The 12,239-nt window shown below is 44.5% G+C and overlaps 1 protein-coding gene across 1 annotated transcript; it reads right to left on the bottom strand.

Annotated features, from left to right (window-relative positions):
• Positions 1 to 5,601: 5,601 nt before the first annotated feature.
• Positions 5,602 to 12,178, bottom strand: ING2 (inhibitor of growth family member 2). Its single transcript, XM_068531986.1, has 2 exons — positions 11,544 to 12,178; positions 5,602 to 7,237 (listed from the first exon to the last, which is right to left on the bottom strand). The coding sequence occupies exons 1-2, from the start codon at positions 11,713 to 11,715 to the stop codon at positions 6,567 to 6,569; spliced, it is 843 nt and encodes a 280-aa protein (XP_068388087.1). The 5' UTR covers positions 11,716 to 12,178; the 3' UTR covers positions 5,602 to 6,566.
• Positions 12,179 to 12,239: the final 61 nt, after the last annotated feature.

Genomic DNA, 12,239 nt, shown 5'->3' with positions numbered 1-12,239 from the left:
AATCTTCGGTTGATTTAGGTGTTTCCCAGAGTAGAATGGTAAAGAAGTGCTCAAAATCCTCTTTAAATCCTTTCAATTACATCATGCAGACTCAATTTGGTGCTTATTATGTTTTTTACCCTTACCTAATATTATTTACTAATCACACCTTTTCAAAAAGAGAGGTGATTTTGGCCTCTGCTTTCACAGGCAATACTACAGAGGTGGAATTTAATAACACTGCTTTGTTTTCATTATATTTTAGTCTTTTTTTTTTTTTAATTTTTTTATAGCTACTTTATTTATTTATTTATTTATTTTTGGCTGTGTTGGGTCTTCGTTTCTGTGCGAGGGCTTTCTCTAGTTGCGGCAAGCGGGGGCCACTCTTCATCGCGGTGCGCGGGCCTCTCACTGTCGCGGCCTCTCTTGTTGCGGGGCACAAGCTCCAGACGCGCAGCCTCAGTAGTCGTGGCTCACGGGCTTAGTTGCTCCGCGGCACGTGGGATCTTCCCAGACCAGGGCTCGAACCCGTGTCCCCTGCATTAGCAGGCAGATTCTCAACCACTGCGCCACCAGGGAAGCCCTAGTCTTTTTTTAAAAAATAAATTTATTTATTTTTGGCTGCGTTGGGTCTTCGTTGCTGCGTGAGGGCTTTCTCTAGTTGCGGCGAGCGGGGGCTACTCTTTGTTGCCGTGCGCGGGCTTCTCATTGCGGTCGCTTCTCTTGCTGCGGAGCACGGGCTCTAGGCACACGGGCTCAGTAGTTGTGGCTCACGGGCTCTAGAGCGCAGGCTCAGTAGTTGTGGCACACGGGCTTAGTTGCTCCGCGGCATGTGGGATCTTCCTGGAACAGGGCTTAGAACCCCTGTCCCCTGCATTGGCAGGCGGATTCTTTTTTTTATTTTAATTTTTTTTTTTAAATTTAATTTAATTTTATTTATTTATTTATGGCTGTGCTGGGTCTTCATTTCTGTGCGAGGGTTTTCTCTAGTCGCGGCACGTGGGGGCCACTCTTCATCGCGGTGCGCGGGCCTCTCACTATCGCGGCCTCTCTTGTCGCGGAGCACAGGCTCCAGACGCGCAGGCTCAGTAGTTGTGGCTCACGGGCCTAGTTGCTCCGCGGCCTGTGGGATCTTCCCAGACCAGGGCCCGAACCCGTGTGCCCTGCATTGGCAGGCAGATTCTCAACCACTGCGCCACCAGGGAAGCCCTACAGTCTTTTACTCACAGAAAGTGATACTGATTTTCCGTTTACCAAAGTGATATGCTCCCTTTTAAAAATAAATTGACATCACAAAGGGAGTCGCTTTTTAAAGAAAAGTATTGAGTAAATAAGACTTTTAAATATAAAATTAGAATGGTTTACGGAAATGGCAAAAACCCATCAGGCTCATTCTAGCGTCTGGAGTTTAGAAAATGCTGCTTAAAAGTCTAGTTACCACATACACGAATTAAAAGCTGTTATTTTAGGGACCTCCCTGGCGGTCCAGTGGTTAGGACTCTCCGCTTCCACCGCAGAGGGCATGGGTTCCATCTCTGGTCGGGGAACTAAGATTCTGCACGTGGCGCAGCCAAAAAAAAAAAAAAGCTGTTATTTTATAAACTAGTTAGTGAACTAACCAGTTAGTGAACTTTGTGACCAGAACTGTTTCCTATGAGTAATGTTAAGGGGCATGAATAATAACCACATTTTCAGGATAACCGTATCTGAAATCACTCGTTTTACAGCTGAACAAACCACAGGCCAAGGACAGGTGACCTGACTGTGATACCGGAGGAGCCCACAGCTGCAATCCTGGTCCAGAGCCCTGCCTTCACATTTAGGATGTGATAAAGGAGATTTGGTTTCTTTAATTGATATAGAGTTTAGGCAACATAGTAATTTCAAGACAACTTGTACTTCACTTAAAATAGATTTTGAATGACATCAAACCAGGACTTGATTCAAGGGCTGAAGAGCTGTCGAGCTTATTAATACCAACAGCTCCTGGAGCACGGGCTCCTTTTATTTCAGGTGGGGAGATGAGAACACATTACCTCAGAGGAAGCCACCCGCTGGGTATATAAAAAGGATGGGGGGGGGGGGGAAAAGGATGTGGCAGCTGCCATTTTTCTGGCTTACTGTGCAGAGATTTTGAAATTTTAAGTTATTTTGTACACTTCTTTTTTCACACCTGCATCCAGGCAGCAGAATGAGTCCGTTTGAAGTTTCGACCAAAGAAAGACTCCAGCTGCGCCTCAGCTCTGACTGGCACTCCGGGCCCATTCACTTGCCCCATCTCCCCAGTGAGAGTTTACACACACCTCCCACCAACAGCTGCAGACTTCCAACGCGTTTTACGTCTCAGCCCTTCACTGGCAACGCGGAAGCTTTGGAAGAGAACGATCCCGTTTTCCCGGTACAAAATCTAGCAAGCTATCTGCATTTACATCCATTCACTCCAGAACCTAAGCACCACTAAGTTACAGACTTTTGTCTTGTTTCGGTCACTGCTTTATCCTCAGTACCTAAAATAGTGCCTTGTAAATAAGAGGTACGACAGGTACGCAATAAATCCTTGAATAAATGAGCAGAAACGCCGCCCTCCCTTCTGACACGTGAACCGGCACTGTCCCTGGGCCTGAGGCTAACACAGTCCTGGCTCTCGCTCCTTCCTGCCTGCCCAGAGTCCACTGCCGCGATAATCCGCCCATCCCCACAGCTGTCATCTGTCCCCTTCTAATGGAATAGTCCAATCGGCACGTAATATGTTTTTCTCCTTCCAAGTTAGACTCCTCCCTGAGTTCCCCTGCCCCTCAACTGCATCTCACTTCTATTTTCCTCTACGTGAGAACCAGAGCTGCCCAGTTGCTGGCTCTGCTTCAGTCCCCTTCTGCTCGCAAGCCACCCCAGCCAAGCCTTCGTGCCCAAACCCTGCAGCCTGTTAAACTTCACAACAATCTTCCCTGCCTAACCATTAAGTCACAGCCCTCGCCTTACTCGACCAGCACGTGAGCTCACTCCCTTCTTGAAACACTTTCTCCACTTTTGTTTCCCGTGTGTCACATTTTTCCGTTTTATCTCACCGAGAGATCTGGGAGTCTCCTTCGGCTGGCCTCTTTCAAATGTTGGGGTACGACAAGGCCCACGCCTCCCTCTCCTGGAACTATGTGGTTGCTACTCAATATGTGGTCCCTGAACCAGCAGCGCTGGCATCACTGAGGAGCTTGTTAGGAATGTAGCGTCTCGGACCCCATGCCAGACCTACTGAATCAGAATCTGCATTTTTGGAAAACTAGGTGACTCACATGCTTATTAAAATTTGAGAAGCACTGCTCTAGTTACATGAGTGATTTCAGTCACATGACTTTAAACTTCCTTCACAGGCTAACTCCCAAATATTTATCTCCTGTCCCTTCCCCTAACTTCAGCCCCCCAACTCCACGCTGGAGTCCCACTAGAAATCTATCAGGCACCTCGAACCTAAGTGCAAAACACAAATCTTGATCCCTCAAGTCCAAAACCCAAGTCATCCTTGTCACCCCTTTGCTTTCCAATCTCTGGGCCAAAGTCCTGCTGATGGCTGTACCTTTAAACACAGGCAAGAGTCCTACCACCTACCACCACCTCCGCTGCTCCCACCCTAGTCTAAGCCAGCAATATTTTTGGTACAAAGACTTCTGACAGTCTCCTATACCTCCCTATCTTCACCAAGGCTCCCTATGATAAGTTTGCACACATTTTCCATCATGGCTTCCAAGAAGCCCCTCCCACATTACATCAAATGCTCTAGTCAAATTGACAAGACTGTTCTGTTCCTCCCTCCTCTAAATCTTTGCTTGCCTCACTTCACTATTTCTTTCTGGTCTCAGCTCAAGGATCACTTCTTTAGAGAGAACTTCCTTAACCACATTAAGTAGAAGACTCACCTCCCTTTCTACTCATTTCCCCTCTCCTTACTCCGCTATCCTTTCCTTTTGGGACTTAACACCATTACCTGGAGTTATATTTTATATATATACACACACACACACACACACACACACACATACACATAACTCTGACTCTAGAATGTCTGGTCCATGAGCAGGGACTGTTTCTTCTTTTTAAACCATCGCTACTTAGAACAGTGCCTAGCACACAAGAAGCACTCAAGTACTGAGTCTTCAAGTATTGTTGGTGGAACTTTTGGGGACGGGGGACAAACTCTCATGTACGTATCCACACTTACATGGGCTTCAGTCACACAAACCTGGATGTAGAGAATCCACTAGTGGTTTTCAATAAGTTCAAATTTTCATAATATGGCAGTGGTTCTGTAACTTTTCTGTACATTACAATCACCTAGGAATCTTTTAAAAATTCTAATATTAAAACTACATTCCAAATGAATTAGGTCACAATTGCTGGGTGGGACACAAGTATCAGTATTTTTTGAAGCTCCTGAGGTAATTCCAATGTGAGACAAGTTTGGGAACCACTGGTATATAGTATGAGTTGGTAAGCACGGTATGAAATAGTATATGAAATCTATTATACTTAAAAAAAGAAATACCAGTCATAATGTTATGCAAACTTAAGGCTTCTATTTCCTGCGTGGTACAGAAAACTAAAATTCATAAAAATAAAACTGTTTCAAACATTAGTTCTCAAAGAGAACACATCTTCCAGGACTTTCCATGCTTGTTTTCCTGTCAAGGCTAATCCAAATTTTGGGACTTCTATTTGTAGGTTCATTTTTTCCCCATATGCTGATGCAAATTTATATATGAAAGTGTTGACCTGTATGTGAGTCACATCTGGAAGCTTTGGGGGGCTTTGCACATACTGATATTTTTAATGGTGTCAGGTGAACAGCTCTATCCTGGTAACAAGGATATAATCCCTAAGACAAAATGCTATATTCTCAAGAGAGAAAAGGATTTCTTCACAACTCAGTATTTCTTGCTCAATATAATCAACTCCAGTCATCAATCAAAATATCCTTAGGACAGAAGCTAATAAAATACTGTGCATTTACCCGTCTCTAAGCTCACCTTTAAACTGTCTTTATACCACAGAATGAAGGACAAAAAGAATGAAAGAGAAAAACAAGTCCTTTGATTATTAAAATCCTCACTACAGTGCAAATACTGTAGATTTCAAAAGAACCTTGGAGATATTTAAGCCAACTGCATACTACAGGTGAGTAGCCTGACACCCGGATGAGGTGAAATGATATGCCTAAAAGTCACACAGGAGAGCTAGAAGAGAAAAACACATTTTTTTTTCTTTTTTCCAAACAAGCAAACAGGACTTTTCACATGTTAATCAAAAAGAATCAAGGTCATCAGATTAGGAAGAAATGAGGAATAAAAAGTATGTTACACATAGATTTTAAGGACTAGTCAATCCACTGCCCCCCACTCCTGAAAAACCAAAAAATTCTCCAAATATACGGACATATATCCACCAAGATGCTTACCCTTAAAATATCAGAATCTTGGAAAATTCAATTTTAGAATCTTGGAAAATTCAATTTACAAATACATTATTAATTGCATTGTTATAATGAAATTAGTTCTTTGAACGTGAAGACACCAAACAGCACCAATACCAGAAAGTTAAGAAAGTAAATACACTATTACTTAAAATAATATATAATTTCTGATTGGGACAGAAATGACCTAGAGCCACTAGCAAAACTATTTAAACTACTGTCTGACATAAAGGCAATATTTAAAGACTAGTATATGCCCTTTTCCCGCTGATAGGCCTGTGGCTAGGCATCCCAGCCGTGGGTCAACATGAAATATATTATTAAATGCCTTTTTAAAATTGCTCAGCCTTGAATCATGATACTGCATAACCCAAATTTTGCCAATATAAGCCAACGGCAGCATTTTTGGTATCCTAACTGTTCCTACTTGTCCCAATTAAAACAAAACAACTCCCTTATTAAGCACTAGACTGAATGCAGCTATGAAGCAGCAGCAAGGTATTTATAAATGGGCTACTGACAGTGTATCAAAATGCTACTATGGAAAATAGAGCAGCAAATACTCTAATAAGAGCACATTATTCCACATGGAATCCCAAATTATTCTTATCTCTAGTTCCTTAAATTCTTGGAAGACTAGAGATGACCAAGTGTATGTATAAATGGGGCCAGGAAGAGAGAAGCTCTGAATGGTATAGTGTTCATATTTTAAATTACCCAAGATAATCTGAATGCTTACAGAGAACTCCAACTATATCTAAATTTTTTTAAGCACATAGACTAAAATGCTAGCAAAACTTTGGTGTCTACCCCAAAATTAGCATTGCATTTTCAGTGAAAAGGAACTAGGCATGGTTTGTGAAGTTTTTATCATATTCACACCACCCTTCCCTGCTCCCTGCTCCTTTCATCAGGTGATCTGAAGACTACCTGGTTTAAAATATTTGGTAATTCAGTGCAGAAAATTAAGGTCACAGACAAAGTACAACAACTTTTAATACACCATTAATACTAATGATTAAAAATTATTGCATAGTCTTATGCATTTACCCTAAAACATTTTCTGAAAGTAAATTCTGAAAGAATTATATAAAAGACAAATAACCCTTTAAAATGCAGATGGCCTTTACTACCTCGATCTTCTCTCCTTCTTTGTCTTTTCAGTACTTTTGTCCATCGTTTTCTCATTATCTCCCCTGCACTTTGGGCAATACCATTTCCCCTTTGGTTTATAGGTAAGTGAAACACATGAGAAGTGAAACCATTCAATTGGACACTGTTCATTGTCACATCCGATCATTTCCCCATAAGACACTTGGTTACATAAACAATATGTAGGTTCATTGGGATCTATTGCAAACTCGACAGGTGAAGCTTCCCTTTCCTGCTTGGCCTTGGAACGTTTCTTTTTCTTGGCTGACTTGGATTTCTTTTCTTTAGGTGGCTGATCATCACAGTCTTCAATCCCATTCGTCATGTGACACAGATCACGGCTTTCACTGGTTCGCTGTCGGCGGGGTCTTCTCGAAGATCGTTCTGGTTGGCTGGAATCCATCTTTGCTTTATCTGAGGCTCGCTCACTTTCAGCAGGATCTTGAAAACACTGTGAATGTAGCTCCATTTGCCTTGCCCGATTTTCCACCAATTCGAGCATCTGTGTGACAATCTGAATTTTTTCATCTCCCAATTCTTGACTATTGATTAATGCTCTCTGGAGATGCTGCTGGAGGCGTTTTTTCTGGTTTGAGTCATCTTCTTTCTTATATTTTTCATAGACATCATCAATTTCCTTTAATGTTTCTAAAAAAGGAAAAGAAAATATATGGTAGCACATATAACATTTTTCTAGTTATTTTTCAAAGAATTGGTACAGTTAGAATGAACTCAAACCATAAAACCACACTCCTCCATAGTATGAATACATGAAAAACATTTCATTTCCCTTACAAAGACCACATATTATCCAACATGAAAGTACATTTAGAGATAAACTAATAAAAAGAATGAACACAAAACTCTCTTAATACTCATTCGTCTATATTAGAAAGGATAAGAGATGTGTGGCTAATTATTAATCAAAAGTCTTTACTTGGGCAGGAACACTCTGTGCCACTCTAGAGCTCACCCAGTGCCATATCACCTATACTTCAGGTAAACCTCAAAACTACCCTGTATATAAAAATTCCATGCTGGACTCCAGCCGTAAAACTTAAAAAGGTTCCAGGACTAGGCTAGATTACTGCCCAACTGTGTTTACAGGATTTACGGTTCAATCGATGACTTGCTACAGAACTCCAGAGAGACGCTATACCTTAACTTTCATATCATCCCCTGGACATTCTTAAGCAAAGCAGACACAAGTAACTCTTAGTTTCCCATCATATTAGCCTGAATGGCTCTTTTATTTCATCACATGGGAGAGTCTGAAAATCAAACTATTTCCGGAGCAGGTTTAGGTTCAGGTTCTGGCATCAACTGACTAAGCTACTAACAAAATTATAGTAAAGTCAGCATTGGATCACTGTGCTTTTGTAGATAACTCAGCTGTTGGTTCTCAGCTTTTTGAACTGCTGATTTAGATATTGCACAGCATGAGGACCCACTTACATCAATTGAAAATGGCCGAGTCATTAGAAGGTATACAAATATCTGAAAATATAGTTCCAGATGTCACCAAAATTTACATAGATGTCTTATTCACATCTGTTTCTCATCCTTATGAGATACAATGCTATCTGAAAGAGTTCTGTTTTAGTAAAGGTGGAGAAGCAAAAATTAACTGGAATTTATCACACCCGATGCCATATATCACTGTTCTATCTTCTAATATCACTGTTCTAAAGACAACAGAAATGTTAGACGACCAACACTGGTAGTGTCTGTGAGTAAGGTAACATACAGCAAGTATTCAGCACAACTTGTGAATTCGCGCCGCCCTGGAGAGTGTAGGTACTCACACTTGATGGACAACTATTTAACCCGGGATTCACGACAATGTGCTCCCACACATTTGAGGGTACTCATACCTGCAGAGCATATTTTTAAACAACGTTCACATCTAGCCCATTTGCCCAGCTAGGTATGTAAGTGGATTTCTTAAGAACCCAATTTTCCTCCAGGAAAAATAAGGAAATTATATATTTTCCCCTCAAACACACAAAATGTGAGGTTTAAAAAATAAAAGCAAAACTTATTCCAAACACTCTGTATCGAATAATCAGGAATTAGAAGCTAAATATATTATTTCATAGCAGCACATTGATATTATACATGAAGTAAAAATTCACATCTTTAAGACACCTTAATTACCTGGTGAAATAACACTTACTGAACCTCTTCCATGTGACTTTCTCAGTAATCCCCACAGCAATCCCAGGAGGAAGCCACCACTTCTATATGTGAAGAAAATTAAGCTCAACAGGTATCAACCCCAGACTTTGAACTCTGCCATTATCTGTCAGTCTGGCTCTGCCCTTTAAGCACTTTCTACGCAGCTGCATGGAAGGCACTTAAAATTAAGTACGAAATTTTAGTTCAAAGGTTATTTACCTTTGAACTATGAACGAGAAATACTGGAACGAGAATATTGGAACAAAAATTGAGGTTCTCTAATAACCATACCCCATAATACTTCATTCAGTTGTGAAATTGTTTTCTTCATTTCTCTATGTTTTTAAGGCTACTTTTGAGGTTCTTCAGTAACTTCTGAAAGTGTCTCAAATAGGAGAGAAATTTCTTTGACTACCTATATAATATATATCATCGAATTTTGCTGTAGGTATTAAATCTAAAAACAGGAAATACTTAAGAACTAGCAAAGAAACAAAAAACATGAAAAACCAAGAACACACAAGTATATAAAGCTAATAGAAAACTGAAAGTTGAGCTTAGTAAGCATGTGCAGAGTAAAAACTAGATCACTGTTTTTGTATTACTCTTCAAAAGAGCTACAATTTTAATGGGACTAAAATTTTTTTAAATCTCTCGATCTTTCAAGGCCTAATACTGTTTCTCATGTTACCAAAGCTACTTCTATCAACTCTAGATGGTCAAGATGGCAAATTTCCCTGGAACAAATTGCCTCTCCCCAATTCAAATGAAAAAAAAAATAGCTTAACTTTCGTGAAGGCAAACATGTCTTTAAAGAAACGTAAAAGCCTGCAAGCTTTACAAACTTCAGAGTTAATGATTATTTGAAAAACTAAAAATGTTCAACATACAATTCTTAAGCACACATGTACAACATACAACATTTTTAGGTTACAATTCAGGTATGTGCTCCATGTCTATAGAAAATACCTTTGGAGAACTTTTATTTAAAGAAACAAAAAAACAAAAAAAAAAGATTTAAATAATTTAAAAACGAGCATGTGCACCTGCAGCAGCCAGGCTGTGGAGTCAAACATTCCCCACTTAATTGGACAAGTTACTTAAACTCCTTGTAAATTTTAATTTGTCTGTAAAATGCATTTTTACTGCATTGTGAAGATTAAATGAGATAATGGTTCTGGACGTGGTGCAGCAACTGACACACAGTAAGTAATCGTATTAATTCGCTTCCCCCCAACAGAGATCAATCCTGTCAGTCATATGGGTTCAAAAGGCAGAAATAAATTACAGGTGAAAAAACACAGAGACACTTCAATGTTCTATCAGGCTACAGGCCCGAAAATATCACCCCAGAAATGCGTTCCTTAGACACTAAATCATAAAACTAGCGACGTGTCGAAAAACAGAGAATGGGTCCAAGAAGTTATCTTTTTAAAGTCCGTATGGCTGATTCCACATTATGTCCAAGGTCTGTTCTTCGATTCAGGGTTATTAAACCAAACGGCTCCCCATTTAAACTCCTCCCCTTGTAGTTACAGGCGAAAGGGCCACCAATGGTAAATAGTAAATAATATACTCTCTGTAAGAAAGGCTGATTCCAGGGAATCAACCCTAGCTCCTTGGGTCTGACCACAAAGGGTGGCTTTTGCCTCTGCACTTAAACTTGGCGGAGGAGGGACCCAGGGGTTAAGAGACGCCAGGCGGTTGCCCAGTCAACTAACCCACATCCTCCAGGGGCCCGGAAGTGACGCAACGCCCGGAACCTACGCGGTGCAGGGGCCAGCGACGATCACAGTGGCTGACTGTGTCTTTGTCGTGATTGAGTGATTGGGAAAAAGTCGAAAAATCAAACAAACATGTCCCAAATCCCAACACTGACTCCGCTCAGGACGAGCTAATGTCCCGCACGGTCCCCTCCCGAACAGCCAGTGTCGCCCAAGCCTTCCTGCAACCAGCCATTTTCCAGACGGGCGGGAGTGCGCGCGTCCGCGCACCGCCCATGTCCTACGTCACGACCGCAGGCCCCGCCCCCAGCGCGGGCGGGGGGGTCCACCCCGCCACACACACCCCTCTCCCTTCCCCCGCGGGGACCCCTAGCCTTTTAACCATTTGGCTGAAAAGAGCTGGGAAAGGCTGTGGCCCGGAACTTTCCCTGGGGCGGGAGAGGGAAAGCCTCCTCTATTCCCAAGCCGGGAGCCGGAGAGCTGAGGGAGGGACCTCCCCGGAGGCCGCCTTCGCAGCCCTCTCGCGCCCCCTCCCCCCTGCACGTTCCAATGCATCTGCTCTCAGGGGGTGGGGGCCCGAGAGGGGGGGTGGGGAAAGCCAGGCCCCGGAGGCCAGCGGGAGTCCGGCCGCGGCCGGCCGCTCACTCCCCACAGCCCCCGCCCGGCTGCACGCTCCCCGGCCGAGGCAGGAGGGTCTGCGGCACCGGGCAGGCGAGGGCCGGAACAAATGCTTGCTGCTTAAAATGGCTGATTCGTCTCCACACCAGCTGCAGCCGCTGGGTCTGCAGCGGCGGCTGACGAGCGGCCACCACCCCCACCCTTGAGACCCCCGAGAAGTCCTCGCCGACCGCAGCGGGGGAAGGGAGGGCCGCGAACCCGGTCTCCAGTCCCGTTCCCCCGTCCCACACACCAGACCCCCTCTGTGCAGTCGGGGAGACTGTCACAGGAGAAAAGGAAAGTGGCACTTCCCCTGGCAGGCTCCGAGCGACCGTGCCCGGCGGCCAGCGGACCCGAGTGGGGGAGGACCTTACCGGCAGCCCCGCGGCCCCTACCTTGATATTTGTTGTCCAGCTCTCGCAGCACGGACACGTTCCTCTGCATGTCGTGGGGCAGCGACTCCACGCACTCGAGGTAGTCCTGCACATAGCAGGTGAGGAGCCGGCTCCGCTCCCCCGTCAGGAGCGCGGCCGACGAGTAGAGTTGCTGTTGCTGCTGCCCTAACATCCTGCCGCCGCTGCTGCTCCTCGCCGCCGCCGCCGCCGCCGCCTCCGCATCCAGCAGCCACACATGCAACAGCCACGGCCGCCGCGGCTCCTCTGCTCGGCAGCCCGGCGCCGCGGGGACACCGGCAGCCGCTCGAGAGGGCACAGCCGAGTCCCCCGATCTCTACTCCCCGCAAAAGAAGCCCTCACTCCCCGCCCCCGCGGTAACAAGCCCAGGGGCGGGGCGAGATCGGGGCTCCCTCCTTTTCCCCCTCCCTCCTCAGGACTAGAGCAGCGGGGATCCCCCCAGCGGAGCTGGCGCCGGGGTCCCGGGCGTTGACACTTCCTGTCCCCCTCGGAGTCACCAGATGCTACCAATGCCGTCTCGTACCTCGGATCCCCATGACAAGCCTCTCGCTGGCCCCTTTCCTCCCAATCACCCTCCGTGCCTGTCGGAGAGTCTCTCACTGGACCGCCCCCGCCCCTCCGGCTGCGGCCGCCTCTGCGCCTGCGCAGGACTCCCTCCTAATAAGGCCGGGGGCCCGC

Source organism: Eschrichtius robustus, chromosome 21, assembly GCF_028021215.1.
Source record: "Eschrichtius robustus isolate mEscRob2 chromosome 21, mEscRob2.pri, whole genome shotgun sequence".
In the NCBI taxonomy this organism is placed as follows: Eukaryota; Metazoa; Chordata; class Mammalia; order Artiodactyla; family Eschrichtiidae; genus Eschrichtius; species Eschrichtius robustus.
This window is presented reverse-complemented; position numbering and strand designations above follow the sequence as displayed.